Source organism: Halictus rubicundus, chromosome 11 (assembly GCF_050948215.1).
Source record: "Halictus rubicundus isolate RS-2024b chromosome 11, iyHalRubi1_principal, whole genome shotgun sequence".
In the NCBI taxonomy this organism is placed as follows: domain Eukaryota; kingdom Metazoa; phylum Arthropoda; class Insecta; order Hymenoptera; family Halictidae; genus Halictus; species Halictus rubicundus.
Genome location: NC_135159.1, coordinates 310,596 through 331,151, shown reverse-complemented (window position 1 = coordinate 331,151; position 20,556 = coordinate 310,596). Strand labels below are relative to the sequence as shown.

General features: G+C 36.6%; 1 protein-coding gene and 1 pseudogene across 25 annotated transcripts in view; one reads left to right on the top strand and one right to left on the bottom strand.

Moving 5' to 3' along the window:
* The window catches only part of Sw (cytoplasmic dynein 1 intermediate chain short wing), a 123,668-nt gene that overhangs the window by 59,988 nt on the left and 43,124 nt on the right, over window positions 1-20,556 (top strand). For all 25 annotated transcript variants that reach the window (XM_076797143.1, XM_076797137.1, XM_076797144.1 and 22 more), the window contains 3 exons: window positions 2,893-3,265; window positions 3,345-3,576; window positions 4,602-5,029. In XM_076797143.1, the coding sequence (XP_076653258.1) occupies window positions 2,893-3,265; window positions 3,345-3,576; window positions 4,602-5,029 (1,033 nt within the window). The remainder of the gene's footprint in view (window positions 1-2,892; window positions 3,266-3,344; window positions 3,577-4,601; window positions 5,030-20,556) is intronic.
* LOC143359409 (uncharacterized) lies at window positions 15,706-16,646 on the bottom strand (annotated as a pseudogene).

Sequence of the window (20,556 nt, the reverse complement as noted above, 5' to 3'; positions counted from 1 at the left end):
CATACGTCATCTTTATTTTTTCAATTTCTTATATGGTTTATTCATGTGATTTTAACAATATTTTTTTAATGTTTTAAAAAGATTGAGATAACATTTTTAACTAACTTTTATTTATATCACTCCGATTTTACTTCGAATTTAATGATATTATTTTCTTGGATTAGGCAATAAATTAATATTTATATTATTGTGTTCGTCCACGATTTCTGCCAGATATGAAATTGCCTGTGAAAATTGGTAAGATTCCGTGAAAAGAATTTTTAAATCTACTTCTGTCACTTCCGGAAAATCAAGAGTATCTACCGAGGATACTGTTTGAAATGGAGTCTTTTTGCAGTTCCCATTGTTTCCAATTTTTGGAAAGGTTTTGTTGTCTACTTGTTTGTGTAGAAGCTGGTACTTTTGACCTAGTATACTATGAATTGCCTCTGAATCCCACCGAAAATAATGAACTTCCTGATCCGTATCATAAATGTCCACAGAACAAGTCTTTCATTCAACTAACTATAAACGGGAATTACTTCCTCATGTACCTTACAATAAAGAGGAATGGCTTAGGCTTATTTGTACCTGATACCTCACTTTCAAAATAGTGGTAGTATGTAGCCCTTTTCTTTCAATTTGACAAAAACCAATACTTTGCTGCGTGTTATTTATTCAGAGTTCTTCTTATTTCCTCCCTAATTTCTGAAGACGCAAGGCTTAGAAACTAGATTAATGAATTTTAATATTAACAATGTTGAAAAGGACCGCAATGATGAACATATACAATTAGAGAATCGAGGAAATAATAGATACTGCGAATCTATTTTTGTATGTATTTTAGTTAAAAATGTTATCTCAATAGTTTTAAAACATTAAAAAAATATTGTTAAAATCACATGAATAAACCATATAAGAAATTGAAAAAATAAAGATGATGTATGGAAAAAAAACTTCCCCACCGACGGGATTCGAACCCAGCGTATCCGCTCCGTAGTCCGACGCCCTAACCGCTGTGCCAACCGGCGATGTTGTAAACGTTACGAACATTCTGGTATATACCGCACAAAACACAATCCATTTTTTCTCTTAAAACATTTTTTAGGTCAAACACTTACTTGTTCCAATGTAATAATGTTTAAAATGACTTAATATATACCTGCGATAAAACCAACAAGTGTAACTTTCCTCCTAATAGCAGAAACGGCGAAAAAATTCGGTTTTTCTTGTCTGGACAAAAAGTGCCCACAAGAAAAAATCTAAAAAAAATTGAGGACACTGCCTGTTATGGTACTTTATCGGGGCACTAAACAGCAAAATAGCATGTTTTCATATTTTTGAGAAATGTACATTTTTCCGATTTTTTTGAGGTTTTTCATTTTTTACGACCACAGTTTGCAAGAAAAAAATCTGAAAAAATTCTCAAAAATCTGTCTTAGGATCCAAAATATGCCACATTTTTTTCAGAATTTTAGGAAGCATCAGAGTGTGGAAAATGCGTGGAAAAGCGCGAAATCTAATTTACCCTGTATCTACCCTCACAGGCAAGATAGGGGGTTGAAATTTTGCTCAGAGGGGTTTTTCTGGGTCAGCTTTCGAATGGTTCATTAATCATTGAAAAACCTCTAAGGGCAGTTTTGACCATCTTAATCGGCTAGGCCCTTTTCGCGCTACATCCAACTTCGAATACAAAACAAAATATACAGAGTATTTTATCTAAAACTTATTTGAATAATTTTTTATTTAGATACTGCCCATTTCTGGCGCGTACTGTATGAACTGCACGTTGCGCATTAGGGCAACACTCGTGTGAATAAGTTTTCCACAACATCGATGAGGCATTATTGTCAATGCGTTTTTCTTTAGCAAAGGTATCCTATGTAGGCCTATACCACTATGTCACATGATAATTGCGAAATGACACTATTGGTTTCTCTAAAATGAACATTTTACTATTTGCCTGTGTTTTGTTTCCGTCCGTACTGCAAAAAAACGTGTCTACAAATTAAGTTTAACATATTATTATTACTATTATATTTTTGAAATTTATTTTCTCGAAATTATCATGAAGGAAAACCATGGAAGCAAAAATGAGCCGACATCTACAAAAATTTGAAAGAATCCAGATATCCTATCCTCAAAAATTTCGCGCTCCGAAATTTATATTCCAATTTTATTTTTCAAATTATTATCTACAATTCTTTTCTGAAATTATCATTTCGACGTAGTGAAATAGGCCTACAGACGGTATAATTGAAAAAAAATGCATTGACAATAATGGCTCCTTGGTGTTATGGAAAAGCTATTGATTCTAGTGTCGCCCTCATGCACCACGTGCTGTTCATACGGTACGCGCCCGAGGTCGTTCGTGCATTATGGCCGTCACGGGGGGCAAGACGTGCAGCGGTGGCCAGAGAGCGGAGCTCTTGAAAATCAGTCAAAACGTTAATTTCTTGCCGTCCTCTGATTTATGTTAATCTTGGCCAACTGATTGCCCACGAGATGCCGACGTTCGAGTCGCTACACACACTACCACGCTCCGATTTGCATCAACGGGAATACTTACTAACAAAAGTAATAATAACTTACCAGGTCAGCTTCTATTATGTTATAACTGCTGTAACTATATATTAATTAACTATATATTTTTTCTAACTATATATTACAACTATATATTATAACTATATATTATTTCTAATTATATTATTCCTAACTATAATACTATAACTGCTCCAGCGTCCGCAACTCGTGAGTAATCAAGTTGGTCTGATTTAAGTGATGTTTAGATAATCGACATTCTAGTATAATATGAAACATTAATCGTATTTTCTTAAGAAAATATTATTTATGAAATAACTTAACAAAAGGACATATTGTAATTAATAATTGCAATGGCAATATTATTTCCAGGGATGAGAAAAGTCACCAGCGTTTATGGTTGAATCGATCGTTCTTTTGCGATCGATGGTCTCGTAATCGTTGTGTAACATCAATGGATTGGTCACCTCAATTTCCAGAACTTCTTGTAGCTTCTTACAACAATAACGACGATATTCCAAATGATCCAGATGGAGTTTGCTTAGTTTGGAATACGAAGTTCAAGAAAACAACGCCAGAATTTATTTTCCATTGTCAGTCCCCAGTTTTATCGGTCACATTTGCTAAATTTCATCCAAATCTAATCTTAGGAGGAACTTATTCTGGACAAATTGTTCTCTGGGACAATAGAGTGCAAAAGAGAACTCCTATTCAACGGACTCCACTATCGGCAAATGCGCACACAGTAGGTCTATTACAAATTTGTCTAGTAATTTAAAAAATACATCCTGATCTATAAAAGGTTTTAATCGTTGTATTTTTAGCACCCCGTGTATTGTTTAAACGTTGTTGGAGCACAAAACGCACACAACTTGATAAGCATTTCAACTGACGGAAAAATGTGTTCTTGGAGTTTAGATATGTTATCGCAACCTCAAGAAAGACTTGAATTGACTACTAAACAGTCAAAACCCATTGCTTCTACTTGTTTAGCATTTCCACAAGGTGACGTTAATAATTTTGTTGTGGGCAGTGAAGATGGAACTGTTTACTCCGGTAAGTAATGTTTGTGATTGTACAACTTTCAACATGCAGTTACTTATTCGATTCAGTTAAAATCCATTGTAACAAAATGACATTAGTACTTGGTGTAGAACACGTTTTAAACCGTAACTTTCCATGGAAAATTTCAATAAAAATCTAGAGTGACAAAATTGCGGATTCGATTTCGTTTTCGATACTAACCGTTGAGACGCAATGAATGGTATCGCTCCCACGAGACACTTTGTTAATAGTATTTATCGTCTTCTCGAAGTTTGACTCGGAATGCTCAAGATGTCGAGCACCTGACTCGGGATAACGGGATTTGCCGTATTTTTTCAAGCGGTTTCCTGGCGCAGCAAAAATAACAGTCAAAGGCAGCCTGTTCACAATTCCCACTGCTCATACAAATTTTCTCCCATTACGTTTTGCCACCTCCACCATAAAATTCACATCCCTTAGTTTTCCATTTTTCCTAATGATCAGTCTTCAGCAACTCTTCTTACAAGCAATACCAACATTGTATAGTCACTATAACTTAAATATTGTATATACTCTGTCATTCATATAAAAATCTCATACAATTAGTTACAAAACCTCACGTTTGTTAATCACCTGGCGCGGTTTTAAGTAATCCAGTTAGAAGTGACGGATGTGAGAAAGGACAATCCCAATGATCTTTCCGTCTACGCACATACACTGACTATAACGTTAGAAATGTATGTTTGTATCTATGTAATATTTTTAGAATCGCAACAAATTTTAGTGTATACATATGTAACATATTTGAACTTGTAACTTTGCATAACAGTTTTTTTATAGATTTTTAAATTCATTTCAATTGTTTTGTGGTCATCTACTAAAACACTAATGTCATTTTTCTATAAACATTGTACATTGATTGTGAATTTATTTGATTTAATAATTAAATCTAATGATTAATTTAATAAATAAATCGGGTAAAAATAAGATTTAAGAAGAATGGAAAATCTCCGTTCTGTGATTCTTTTCATTCCATTTAATATTTCACTTTTATTTAGCTTGTCGTCATGGCACGAAAGCGGGAGTATTAGAAACGTATGAGGGACATCAAGGACCAGTCACAGGAGTTAGTGCGCACGCAGAACAAGCTGGAATAGATTTCTCGCATTTGTTCTTAACATCGTCCATTGATTGGACAATTAAGTTGTGGAGTCTCAAAGAAAATAAACCTCTGTACTCTTTCGAACATAATGGCGACTACGTCTATGACGTCGCTTGGTCTCCAACTCATCCAGCACTGTTTGCCGCTGTAGATGACTCAGGAAGATTGGATTTATGGAATCTGAATCAAGACACGGAAGTACCTACCGCCAGTATCATGATTGATGGGTGTCCAGCTCTTAACAGAGTTTCGTGGACTCCAAGTGGTTTACATGTAACTGTAGGTGATGATACTGGAAAAATTTGGGTATATGACGTTGCTGAGGTAAGTTCGTTTTTAATTAAGTAATAGCAGTAATCGTTATAATTAAAAAGCATTTAATTTTATGAAAAATACGATTATGAGCGGTTTAACCTTTCCAATATAACAACATATGTCCTTTGATCGGATAAGTTTACAAACGATCTATTTTTGGACCCGAGCAGATGAGAACGATTCTTAACGTAATTTGATGCGCTCAATCTGAATCTTCAATCCGTTATTTAAAATTGGTTCTGGTTTTCGAAATATTCAATAAATTGATTTTTTACAAGTTTTGCCAATTAAAGGACATTTTATTCAATGAAAAATGATAACTCAGAAATGAAGAGCGGTTGAATTGAGTCATTTGTATTGTTTGAGATTGTAAACTTTACAACATTGTGTAAAGTTTCCGTTGGCCATTAATTTTCCAATATCTAAAGACTTCTATAAAATTGTTCTATAAGTTGTTAATAAGTTACCTTTTCTATTTGACATGGGAGAGTAAAAAGGAGTATCTATACAGTATACTTCAAAATATACTCAAGTAATATGGATTAAATGCGATACAATAATATGGGTATGTGTTAACACTCTGCGTTCATATCCAGTTTCAAGGAGTATACCAAACTTCATTTATTACAAGTTATTGATATTTATACCTTTTTAAAATTATAATAATCTCATGGGTAATGTCTACAGTATGTCCGCACTTAAATGATACAGACTATTAAGTCATTAAATATTGATAATGTGAACAAATTTTTAAGTGAAAATTTAATAAGGCAGTGAAGGGCACCTGTTGATAAATATGAATTTTGTTTACATGAATAATTTTAAAAATAAGGTCACCAAGGTTCGTTTTTTAAATGGAATTCCATAGGTTTCGTTACATCATTTACTTGATTTTTCAAGTTTTTTGAAATATTGCACGTATAGGGTGTCAAGAAAGTAATGATTACTCGTTCTATGGATGATTTTCCATAATATTGTCGATACTCGTAACAATATGTTGGATGAATATTTGTGTAAAAACCGTTAAACTATTTAGAACAAATGGTTAAATTCGTCTATTACATCAACGTGTTTTACTCGTCAGAAATGTTGAGTTTGGACCGGGTATAACTCATTCTGTTCTCATGTGTGCTTATTTTACACTAGGATTGTAAAATAACTTTATATTTACTGGTGCGCATGGCAACGCAACGCTCCTACTTCTCTAATGCCATAGTACGACTATTTAACTGCCGCCACAAGATCTTCTCGTGCAATCAAACTTGTCGATGGGTGTCATCTAGCCACAATTCTCCGCTATGGCCCCCAACGTTTCGCATCCGCGAACATTTAGTCTGTTTAAAGTTCCCTGGAACTTATGTACATTTAACGCTTTGGTCAAAATGTTCTCATCCATTTCCTCCGACCTAACGTACACCAATTTTACATTATCCATTTGTACCTCATCCTTTGTAAACAAATATTTTCGATTACTTTGTTGCGGTTGGCGACTCTTTCCTTGTGTACCCACTCTATCGCGGTCTTACTATCAATTTTCAACTCAATGGGTAGTCTGTTTTCAATATTCAAATGAAGACCCTCCAACTATCTTTGAACCTACTTCAAAATTGAATACTCCCTTAATTGCATTCAGATGTATCTGTCGTGGTTCTCTACGATATTGTGATAACACTGTCCAACACCAAAAAAATTTTGCAATACCTGTTGGGTGATTCTTATACACTTTGTCATCCTAAAACCGAATCTGCAAGTAGAATTGCTCTATCACGCAACGTTTTCGAAAAATTTTCGTTTTTGTAAAAATGCCCGATTTTGATACGAAACGACGTGTTACGCAAAAACTAAACACGCGAAAAAATTCAGGTTTTAGTCAAAAAATAGAGGGGACAGAGGGGATGGAGGGATAAATGGTTATTAAATGGTGAAAAAGTGTTGACGAAAAATCCTTTATGTAGCAGACATTTACTATACAGGAATGTATTCTACAGACATTTCTGGTAAAGGAAGCATTCATGAAAAGTATTTGGTTACCTTAGTATATGAGCAGGTTAAGAAAATATTCATTGACAGCTTGTATCCCACGTGTTCGCGCCACACGGCCATTGCAGCCTTTTCTCGACTTGCCAGGGCCGTCGCTATGCGTAGTCCACATTGCTACCAATCAAATATGTCTTTGCTTACTATGCTTAATTACATAAATTTTTTTTGTCCTTTTGGGTGCCAATCATTACACAAAATGATAAAAATGCGACATACATTCACATTTTACATTTCAGATTTCACATAAAGAAAATTAAATACAAAAAATTATCTATTTCTGATATAAACAAATTTAAAAATGTTTCCGTCTTGCTTGACGCTTGTACATGGTACCCCGATTTTCAATAAGTGTCCAACAGTAATCAGCAAGCATCGCACATAAGTCTTTTCCTTGGTAATGTTTTTCCATTGTTGAAATTTTGATGGGAGATTACTGCAGGAATTAAATTCCTTGTTTTGATTTTAAAACAATTTCGTCATAAATATAACAAAAACAGTCCGGCAGGTTTATACACTTTCGCAACATTGTCGCGAAATATATATATACATATATATATATATATATATATATATATATATATATATATATATATATTACATGCAGAAAAACTAAAATACTATAAATAACTATAAAGTTTTTTACGAGGTTTTATCGCGTAGAAATGCAGATTTAAAATGCTTAACACGACTGACTGAAATTTTCTTACATATTACAGCCTACAGACTACAAAATAGTTACAGTGTGAGGAAAGACTGCAACGCGGTGACTGGAAAATTTTATTTTCAGTAATTGTTGACTTATCTTTATAATATTTAGTACCATTGGACATTCGAGATTCTTCCGATTAAAATAAGTCCGAACACCATATAAACTGGACTATTTTTATCGATTTAAGTACATAATTAAGACATAGATTGGTCCACATTCAGTCGATAAAATGTTGCGAAAGTGTATAAATCTGCCGGACTGTTTTTGTTATATTTATGTTGAAGTTGTTTTAAAATCAAAGCAAGGAATATAATTCCTATAGGAATCTCTCATCAAGATACTTCAACAATGGAAAAACGTTACCAAGCAAAAGACTTATGTGCGATGCTTACTTATCACACTTGGATACTTATTATTGAAAATCGGGATACCTCCATGTACAAGCGTTAAGGGCCCGATCTTCGTAGATTCGCGATAAGGTAGAGTAACTACATTACCGTCAAAAAATGGTTTTACTTGCTTCAAGTTTTCGTCCTTAAATAAGAATATTTTGTCGCTGGTAAACGGCTCATTCGAAAGAGAAAGGTTCAATCTAGTGCGCGCTGATCAGGAGCTGCCGAGATTATGCAGATATTTGGTAATATAAGCGTTAGAAGTAGTCCAAAAATTGACGATGTGCATGCCGTGGCATCCAAGCATTTTTATGCCATGGGGTGAGTTTTCTGGATGATGTCGAGACCAGCGCACACTAGAAAATATCTCCAGCTACAAATTGATTTATAATTTGTCTTGATTCTGTTGCGAAATAAAGGCGAAAACTTGAAGCACGTTTCTGGCGTCAGAATTCATAATATCGATAATACAGAGCAAAAAATGTGACAAGTTTAGTCATAGACTTAAAACGTGTCAGATCCAGACCAAGACGGATCTTAAGTCTGTGTTTGAAGGCTGTGAATGGAAATTATTAATTAAAAAGTCACGTGACTACTCCGGGTCCTTAAGTTTAAATATCAACTTTCAAAATTTTCAAGAACGAATCGCGCGGAAGTTACGGTTATTTGATATTTTAGGTGAAATTTTTAAGAGATATACCTTAAATATAACTTGAGAGATATGTATATCTTAAAGAAAAATGTGTAATTAATATGTATAAAAAAATATTTCATAACCATTTTTTTATGTTAAATTAATAAGTTCTGTTAATATTGTTTTTGTTTATGGTTTCTATATTATCTTTATTAATATTACTTAGAGTTATAATACACGTGTTTACACTTGGTCTGGTCGACCTTGTCTACTCTGTATATAATACGCTAATGACTAGGTAATACATTGAGTTATGTCAAGAAGGTCTACATTTAATACAGATGTTTCTGTTTACACTGGACAGATGTCGTTACACAACAGTTTTATAGTTACCTTCTTAACACTTCCTCTTAACTGTTAAAATTGTTTTAACAAGTTACTTCTTAGTTGTTTAAATTTTTCAGCACATAAAGTTTTGGTATGTATTGTAAGAAAAAGGTGCGTAGATTAAAGTTGAACCTTTATTTTCTTAACTGAGAATAATTAATGATTCACAAAAATATCAATCACTCTGTCACGGGAGTCAGAGTACGACCTTTATGACGACTGTCGAAAAACTGCCGTCCGAAGACGCTTCGCGTGACGCTCGCCGGCCGAAAAATCATAGCAACGATCGGCCGCATTTGTTCCAAACGAATGACTACGAGCCCCCTTCTTATTATCACCTCTCTTCATTCGGCCAAACTGACGCGTTCGTCGTCCTCGGCGTGGTTACATCCCTCTGTTGGTTCCTTGGCGGTTAAATCACCTGTACACATCCAAACATACGCAATCACTTACCAACCCTGGTTACTATCGTTCACCAAATTAATTAGATTTATGATTCACCAAATTCGATGAGGCTACTATCATTCACCTATTTCGATGATCAATCGCTTGTCGATTTCATACTATCATTCGTCGAAGCTAGGTTACTATCATTCACCTCACCTGATTACTATCATTCACAGGGTCGACTACTATCGAGATAGTATTCATCTGGCTAACATCAACAAACGAATTACTCAGTACAATCTAAAGTCAACTCACCTTCCGTTGTTCTTTCACCAACTTTTACTGTGTGGCATCGAAAATAACCCAAGGAGTCAGTTGATCCACCGCCACCACCGTTCGTTGTCCCGGTGTCCTCCTTAGATCCCTGAGATCCACCACCTCGTACCGGTCATTGGGGGAAATCGTTCTAATCTTGAACGGTCCCTTGGCCTTTGCATTTAATTTTCGGCTCTCTCCCGTAGCTGGTCCAGCGTTGGCCTTCACCATGACGACATCGTCCACTGAATACTTAGGGGCTTTATATCTTTTTGCATCAAAAGATCTCTTTTGCCTCCCTTGTTCCTCATCTATGTTGCTCTTAGCAACCTTCCGCGTTTCCTCTAGATCTACCCGATCTAAGGTCTCCTGGATTGCAGACAGTAATACCGCATCGGCCATACTACGAGGCTGATATCCGTAAAGAAGTTTTGCTGGTGTGCTCCTTGTAGTCCGACTCACGGTATTGTTGATGGCACTCTGAACGTGCTTGACATATTCGTCCCAAGTTTCTTCCGGTTTACCTGCACATGTGGTTGCCAAGGCATCGAATACAGTGCGATTAACCCGCTCGCACTGCCCATTGGCTCTTGGGGTTGCCACAGCATTTAATACGTGCTTAATGGCATTTTCCTTACAAAACCCCTTGAATGCATGAGAAGTAAACGCGGACCCTCGATCTGAAATTATTCTGCTGGGCACGACAAATATTCCAAAAACGGTCCGTAAAGCCCTGATTACATGTTTAGCCTCTGTACTTCGCACTGCTTCCAAAATACAAAATTTGGTATAGCCATCTACAATCGTCAAAATCTGTGTCTTTTTTCTTTTGCTGCGTATGAACGGTCCAATGTGATCGAGGTGTAACGTATGGAACGGTATAGCTGTTTTCTCAATCGGGTGCAGAAACCCAGGCTTTTTACCTGAAGGCGTCTTGAAATACAGGCAATTTAAACAAGCTTTAACATACTTGGTGACAAATCTCCGCATGCCCTTAAAATAATAATTTTCCTTCATCTTCTCTAATGTCTTATCGATACCAAAGTGTCCCGAGTCGTCATGACATAACTTCACGACGCTCCATCTGGCTGCCCGGGGAACGAGCCATTTATGACCATTCTCTGTGACACGGAATACTACACCCCCTTTTAAAGAATACTTATCAAAGATGTCCTTTACATCGGGTTGAGCGTCTCCGGATTCAAGGACCTCCTTAATAATTCGAATGTCATCGTCTTGCATCTGAGCGACTTTCAACCATTCGGATTCAGTTATGTCGACAGCCAAACACTCTATGGGATTTCGACTCAGATAATCCACGTGAGATACCTGAGACCCCGGTCGATAAACAATATCAAAATCGTAATCCTGCAAATAGATCCACCATCGGGCAACTCTAGCATTGAGGTCCTTTTTCGATGCGGTGGTTCGGATTGCGTTACAATCAGTAACGATAGTAAATTTAATACCTATTAAATACACCCTAAACTTTTTCAACGCATCGACCACCGCCAGCGTTTCTAAATCGTATGAATGATACCTCTGCTCGGCAGAGTTCGTCTTCCGACTATGGTATGCCACTACCCGTGGTCCTTCCCCTGACTTTTGCATTAGGATAGCTCCTAGCCCAATTTTGCTCGCGTCGGTATGCACCTCCGTTTCCAATAATGGGTTAAAGATAGCTAAGATCGGTCGTGATGACAAGGCTTCCTTTATGCCTGCGATCGAATTCTCTTGCTCTTTTCCCCACGCCCACGGGTTGTTTTTACGCAGCAGTCTGGTCAAGGGTGCTACTCTTCTCGAATAGTCCTTAATAAATTTGCGAAAGTAACCCGAAAGGCCAAGGAATTGTCGTAGTTGCGTCACGTCCTTGGGTGCTTCAGCTTTCATAACCGCCTCAACCTTTCGTGTCCCCGGTCTCACTCCGTCTTGCGAAATTTCCCTACCCAAGTAGTCTATTTGCGTACTGAAAAACTTACACTTGGAGATATTTATCGCGAACTTTTTTGCTTTTAGTATCCCTAATACTTTAATCAACGATTCAAACCCCCCTGTTATTGTATCACACGCGAGGAGTATGTCGTCTATATAAACATTGACATCCGTTCCGCGGAAAATCTAAACCATTATCTTCTGAAAATACTCCGGAGCATTAAAAAGGCCAAACGCAACGCGTAAGAATTCGTAATGCCCATCGGGAGTCACAAAAGCAGTTTTCTCAACCGCGTCGGGATTTAATGGGATCTGATAAAATCCTGATTTCAAGTCAAGGGCTATGAAATATTTCTTTCCACCTAAACGATCAATCTGGTCATCAATGACCGGTAGTGGATATTTCATGCGTTTTGTGACCTTGTTTAGGGCTCGGTAATCTACGCACATACGATCGTCTCCAGTTTTTTTTTTTAACAAACAAGATAGGACTGGCGTAAGGCGATGAGCTTTCCCGTATAATACCGGCAGCCTCTAATTCCGTTACAATTGATTTCACTCGTTCGCGTTCTGCGTAGGACAGTCGGTACGGTCTGCGGACGATTGGCTCGTCGCTCGTAAGATCTATTCTCATCCCCGGTACGTCTGCCGATCCCAGCTCATCGATACAGAGGGCAACACATTGTCGGTATTGGTTCAACACCTCTAATAAACGGGTTTCATCGTCCTGTGAGAGCCCTTCGCAATTTATATCTTCCCGTTGTATCGGTCTACATTCTCGCGTAACTAAATTCACCTGTTTTATTTCCGTATTCGATTCTGTTTTCTTTAAGAAGCTAATCCCGGTTGCCTTACATACCGATTCTACGCCTGGCACCCCCAATATTTCGCGACCTAGTAGAATCTCCTTACTAAGTTGCTCATCCGGTATAATGTAAACAATGGTTTCATACTGAATGTTGTCTACCTCCACCCTTATCCGCGATTGAGCTATTGGTATCCCGGTAGTATTATTAAACACTGACATGATACTGTCGGTTCGTTCAGGTTCGAGTTGCATCGACCGAGCTGTAGCTTCCCTAATTAAAGAACAATCACTGCCCAGATCAAACATACATTCCTTTTCTATGCCATTTATTTTGCATTTTCTGATCGGTTTTTCTACTAACGACTTTGTAACCTGAGCAACCTCCAATAAACACGGCGTTTCGGGTTTTTCTAGTTAAAGCTTTCTTGACGCTGCTTCCTCCCTTTGTTTTTTGAAGCATCTGTCATCGCTATGTCCTATGCCTTACAATGTGAACATTTAAGAAATGATTTATTATTTTTTTTGCGGGTCGGTAACCACTTTCTCCTTATTTTCAGGACAGTCACGCTTAAAATGACCTATTTTCTTACAATTGTGACACACCTTTGGTTTATTTATTTTTAATAAACCACGATCTTTCGCCTTCTGAAAATTAGACTGCTTAACGTCCCTAGTTGCGTCGGTATCCATTGATTCTTTCAAATCCCTATTTTTCGTTGTTGGAAAAATACTGAGTCTTTGATTAAGTTCGGCTATCGTACCTAACTTGGCCGTCAATATCGCCGTCCGGATGGTTTCATCGTGGATATCGTGTGCAATTAGATCAACTATTTGACTCTCGGTTACGTCTAGTTTCAATCTGTTTATTTTTCTTAGCTTCTCGAAACAATATTCTTGCAAATCTTGACCGGGTTTACTTTTGTACGCTGCTACGTCATGAAATAAGCGACCGAAGCTCTCATCACCCGGAAACTGCTTAATTAAGGCATGCGAAAATACGTCCCAATTCAAAAACGATTGCGTGAGACCATCATACCACAGCTTCGCATTGCCTCTCAATCTGCATCCCGCTAAGTACAGCTTTACCTTACCGTCCCAATCGTACACCAGACCACAGTCGTTGATTTTGTCAATCCAGTCCGAAGCTGTCAGAGTCTTCCCGGCTGGATCAAATTCCGGTAGAAATTTCTCGTTCAGGTAGTGGCTATTGTTGAGTCGTCTAGATCCAGTATTGACTATCCCTGACAATATTTTTGCGAGATGTGCCATGTCCGAGCCCCCACTTCTCGTACTGGACCGTTCGCGGCTCGGACTCCGTCTTCCTGATCGACTTCTGGATCGACGATCTCGATCACGAGTCCCATCACGCCTCGACCGATTATTCCTTGGACGTCGATCGCGTTCATCCGATGACCGGTAGTTTCGCGAGGACTCTCGATGCTCACACGAGCATTCACCACGCGAATGTTTACCACGCCGATGCACACGCGATTCACGTCTGCCCATTTCACTCATTTGCTGGCTAGCAAGGATATGTATTCCACTTCTGATATGTAAGAAAAAGGTGCGTAGATTAATGTTGAACCTTTATTTTCTTAACTGAGAATAATTAATGATTCACAAAAATATCAATCACTCTGTCACGGGAGTCAGAGTACGACCTTTATGACGACTGTCGAAAAACTGCCGTCCGAAGACGCTTCGCGTGACGCTCGCCGGCCGAAAAATCATAGCAACGATCGGCCGCATTTGTTCCAAACGAATGACTACGAGCCCCCTTCTTATTATCACCTCTCTTCAGTATATCTGCTATTTGTTGATCTGTCGGACAATATTCTATTTCTAGCGAACCTTCTGTATATTTTTCACTTACAGTCCCGGACAAAATGATAGCACGTGCGTGCTATCTTTAATTTCTCGAAGATCACTTAGAATTTTTGTATATAACACATAATATCATAATTGTTATGACGCACAGAGACGAAATGCTTTGTAAATAAGGTTAACCTCCCTAGCTTTCTGAGCAAGCAGAAGAAACAAATGCTGAGGGCGAAATGATAGCACACTTACAAAATTTATACATATATTTCCAAAAAAAAAAAGAAAGTTACATAATAATTAACAGCAAATACGAATAATAGGCCTTTTATCCCGTTCTGATAATGTTGGCGGTCTCCCACAACTTTTTTTCCTTCCATAATTTGTAGGAACTCTTAATAAATTATTGTTACGGGTTCGGGGTATCTTCAATGAATAAAACGTATGAAATACCCATAAACCTTTATTAAATAGAGGAGGAGTACTCAGCTTTGTGTCTTCCCTCAAGTGGCGTTCGTCAACCGACTCTGTCATGTCCCCGTTGTATCGTCGTCACTAAGACGACGCGGCAACGAAGACCATTCGGCGCGATGTCTCGATATCGTAACATTATATACTACCTAGCGACTTCTTTTAATAATCTTTGAAATTTCGGAAGCAGTAACATTTTGACTTTTTAATTGAATAATCCTTGCAATTTCAGTTTGACTTAATTTTTTTCTGCGGCCCATGTCGAGGTTTAACTTTAAAACTTGACACTTGCTATTACCTGCTTGGCAACTCGCAAACTATTGAACGATATCAGCACAAAGCACAAGTGTGCTATCATTTCGCTTTAAGCATTTCTATATTTCTTCTGTTTGCTCAGAAAGCTAACGAGGTCAACTTTATTTACTAAGATATTATGATATTATGTACTACATTCAGAAATACTAAGTAATTTTCAAGAAATTAAAGATAGCACCACGGTGTAAGAAAGTAAGGTGGTCCGACTCCATCCCCACTCCTATGATCTAAAGTATTTAGTTCCGGTATAGCCCATTAGGTGCTCTAGTGAGACCCGCGTACCATCGGTGAGAGTTGCTTCTTTATGTGTGTGGGTAGTACCCTACACATAAAAATAATGTAACGATCATGTACAAATAAATTATGCTTCTCTCTAACATTAAACTTTATTTTCTATAGAATTGGACACGTGCGTATAATAAGAACACATTTTCAATTGTATGAAATTAATTAAATATTTTATTGTGTTATGTTTTGCACAATCTAGATTGTTTCTTTTTGTCTTTACTACATTATTCATTTCTTTCTCTATTTTTTAATTTCGCGAATTGTCGCAATCTTAAGACAATATAATAATATATACAATAGGATATTACATATTGTTTATGATCTCTACAGGGGAAAAATAATTTTTCTGCATGCATAAGGAGGTCCTGAATAATTAAGTTGTACATGTCACTAGAATTAACATGCTTTTGAAAATAGCTATCTATTTTCGAAAATATTTAATATAAATTCATATTCGGGGTTGGAGTCCCCCTCTCGACTTAACATTAACTAAATTTGCTTCTTTACATCCAATGAGTACATTTTCATAGCAAGATGTAAATGCATTTCTACAAACATCACACTTTGTTCTTTTGAGCATCCTTCTGGAAATATACCCACTTATACAATAGACTATGCAAGACTTGATTTCGTCCATTTAGTAGTCTTCTTGTATTATGTCATCGCACTCCCATTTGGAATGTTCAATCAGATGGTTGAATTTATTTTGTAACTCTCGAATGTGTTTTTGTTTGGAAGACTCATTTTTTTCTTGAAAAATAGCCTTAAACTCTTCCAAACTGATTTGTGGTGGTTTTTCATCTGTACACATATTTTTTATAATGCAATTCCCAAATTTAGGTGGTTCAAGTATTGTATACACCGATAACAAGTGGTACAATTGGATGAAGTTTGCAAATGTTGGATGGTCGTTTTCACAACCAGCTTGACGTATCACTCCAAAGAATCTCTAAAATCATGAAAATTAGAGATAAACATAAAAAATAAATGATACATGCCTCACACAACACATAAATATGAATTAGTGATTGATATTCATGTGCTATAAGAATATTACATTTAAATTTTTGCAACCTCCAAGCAATCTTGATTCATTTTATTTGTCAAGACATATTTGAAATTACACCCATTCAGTAATTCTCCACACAAGCATATGGTTGAGTTGAGAGTTACTCTTAATCCTTCGGCCGTTGACGATGTTAAAAATTCATCATTGCATGTTGTTTCTTTTTCCCATGTATCCAACCAAGTTATTGCGTCTCTCATGACCTGAGAAATGAAAAATCACAAGATTAAAAGACTACATAATGAAAAGACCACATAATGTTCCATTCACTATAGAATACTCCAAAAATAATTCAAATACTATTTGAAAGATTTTTTACTTACTTCCAAATCTTTGCTGCCGAGTCGAATACCTTCCAGTGGATAAGACCTATTCAATGCGTCGAATAAGCGATTAATTTTTCTTGTGAAGAGTTGAGTTGCTTCACATCCCTCGAAACCTTTTTCTTTTGTTTGCAAATAATATTTTAATCCATCAGCTACCGAATTGCTGAATAGCTAAACAATAAAGGGAAAAAGAAATCATTAAAAGAATATCGTAAATAATAAGTAAATTATAACATACTTGGGTGGCTAGGAAAACACGCATTTTCATGGTATTTGTGGGATAAATGTGACCGCTGGTTAATTTGGGGCATACTCTCAAATTACTCAAAGAATCCTTGTTGTACAGCGTTTCATAATATGACCAACGTACCACACCGTAATTTGTCTGAGCATAAGGGCAGTTAGGTAAAAAAATATGTACTTAATACACAGTAAAGTATTGTATAAAATATTAAATGAAAGTTGATATAATGAGATCAATTGTATATGTTTAAAAGAAATTATTCACTTTGAGATATTTTTTTGTTTGCAACCTATTTCGAATACATTTTATTAAGTGGGGCACGTCGGAAAATGCATAAATTGCACGACTCTCGTCGTAAGGATTCTCAAAGGAAAAGCTACAGCTATCCAATTTACTATTTATACCAAAGTGTTTCCACAAGCCCCTATTCGTAGATGCACCATCACATACTATCCCACGCACTCTACCTCCACTCTTTTCAACTGCTAATATGGCTTGTAATAGCAAAGCAGCCAAAATATTGGACGGTGTACTACCTTTAGCACCAAACATTCCAATTGGTTGATGGAAATTGAAACTGAGCGAAGAAAACATAAAAACTAATGCATGATTCGCTTGTTCGTTAATATCTGTGGTTTTTGTGTCATGCTCTCCATAATTTTTTAAGCCATTGAAGGACAGTTTTTACTTCAACTTCAATGCTTGTTCGGACAGATATTTCATCGAACGATATAATTCCATCCCTAGCCATTTCTGGATATGTTTCTAGCTTTTCTCTGAAGAGTTAAAAAAATCTATCATCAAACCCACAGCCAATATTGGACGCATGCAGATATTTTAATATGCTACATTTTGTAGGTAAGGGTAGCACACCATTATTACGTAACATATTGTAAGCAGCTGAACTCCTTATATACAAAAGTAAGCATAAAAGCAGCCATTCATGGCTGTACCGTCGACCTTTCACTCTGGATACTTTACCGACAGCCAAGCACTCTTTAAGTAATATAATCTACAAAGCAACATGCAAACTAACTTCGTTAATAAAAATATCTCATTTATCAATGTTTAAAAACACAAGTAAAAAATGGAGAACAAGAAAAAAGAAATATAATCACAATACATGAAATTTTACCTGATTTTGTGGAAGCTTTGAGGACAATTTATCTATTTCTTTATTTATAGTGACTTCCTTTATTTGAAGCAGGCGTTCATGAACTTTGTCAAGTTCTTCAGTTAAATCGCTTATTTTTTTTTCTCTTCTACTCAATTGTTGTTGCACTAAGCGTTTCTTATTTGAAAGCAACTTTAGTCTGCGTTTTGCTCTTGGTGAAACGCATACTCTGACTCTTTTTCCATTCCGTTCATTTTGTGTCAATGTTGTATGAAGAGATAAACACTTTATACAAATAGTTCCTGCTTCCATTACAATGGGACAATTGTGATGTCTTCATGTAATTTCGTTTCTTGATGCACATTCTGGCTGACTATTCTTGTAATGTTTTGCAGACGGACCTCCTACACAAATCTGTATTGCATCAATTTCCATAAGCAGAGTTTCTAAGTCCTCTGCACATTGCACTTTTTTCTTTACACGCTGCAACTCAATGTTTTTCCCCAGAAAGGGGAACTGTATTTCCTGTTTACTATTTACAATCATCTGAAAATTTCAATATTATGTAGTATTTTCCTTATTAACCCTTTGCACTCCGCTGTCCCCTCTCAGGGGACATCGTAATTCTAACTTATTATTCCGATGTCCCCTCTCAGGGAACATTCAGGTTTATTAGTGATTACGGGGAATTAAGTTATTTCAGCGCAACTTTTTGAGACATGCATGTTTCCCTGAAGTTTTCTCTTGAAATGGCACAAGAAATCAAATCAAAATGTAGTAAAATTACTAAGATATATAAAAAAATGTCAGCGGGTTTTGTGTCAGAAGAGAACGTGAGAAGCGTGCTTACGACACACAGTGGGCAATTTGGACAAAATCGGATTCAAAATCAAGGAACTTTCGATAGGAATGAGGTAGAGCGATGGAATTTTTTTAAAATGAAAGCTGCAACTTTGTAGAATATGGGAAAAATAGGGAGATTATTACCATCCAATCATTTCAACGAAAAAATGACTTCATTAGTTTTTGTCACAAAAATCTATTTTTTGCAAAATCCTGAGGTCGTAGACAAATTTTGAGACCAGATTTGAAATCAGCGTGAAAAAATCTATGGGAAATGATGTATAGCATGTTAAAAAAAAATTTTTTCCGGGCGTGGTATTGAAAAAACTAAAATTTTCTTGAATTTGTGCGAGTTTAACGAATTTTCTCGAGGTTAAAAAACGTTCGTACCACAATCTCTCTATTTTGCCCATATTCTACAAAGTTGCAGCTTTCATTTAAAAAAGATTTCATCGCTCTACCTCATTCCTATCCAAAGTTCCTTGATTTTGAATCCGATGTTGTCCAAATTGCCCACTGTGCGACGGTCCGAGCACTTCTCTTGCAAAGAGCGGTAAGGAGAGTTTGTAGAAGAAAGCTCGGTATGCGAGCATACCTCACACTGTATAGAGGGTTTTATAAATATAAAAAAACGAGTCTAAAACTGGAGGAAATGACTGTTGTGACAGTCAATAAACCTGAAATGGATCGTGCGGATCAATACGCTTCGACGTATTGTTTTCTCCGTAAGTCGCTGAAATGGTGGACGAAGTTACTTTTTTGGGGGTTGGAAATGTGTGTCATTAACTCCTACATTATTTACCGCATCTCAAAAGAAACAAATAATCAAACGCCAATGACGCACCACAAGTTTGTCAAGGCACTCATTGACCAGTTGAGAGGTGATTTTCGTGAATCGAGGACGCGTCCATCCACATCTTCTGCAGACAATAGATTAGATAATAAACTACATATTCCCGATGTGAGACAAAGAAAACGGAATTGTGTTGTTTGTCCTGACAGAAAAACACCTGGTGGCAGGCGTAAAACGACTTATTATTGTCAAACATGCACTATCAGCCTGCAATGCATATTGGGGAGTGTTTCAAAATTGATCATACTGTACAAAATTATAAACAATAAAATATTGATTTTTTTGCAAATATACTTTCCTCGATTTCAACCAATTCATATAAGTCCAATATCATCATAATAAGTTACTTAGTTCCAAAGCTATACAAAATAATACGAGAGTTTGAAAATGTCCGTTTTTGCCACAAAGTGGCGCGGAGTAGCTGGTAGCCAACATCGAGAATAGCGCGGAGTGTAAAGGGTTAAAGTTTGTGAATCTTCTTTCATTGGATGGACTCAATAAAAAGTACGAATACTTAATATTATTATTATTCTGAAATACCTGCTTTGTATATTTTGGTATTAGTTTTGTATCTTCATATGGATCTGGTATTAA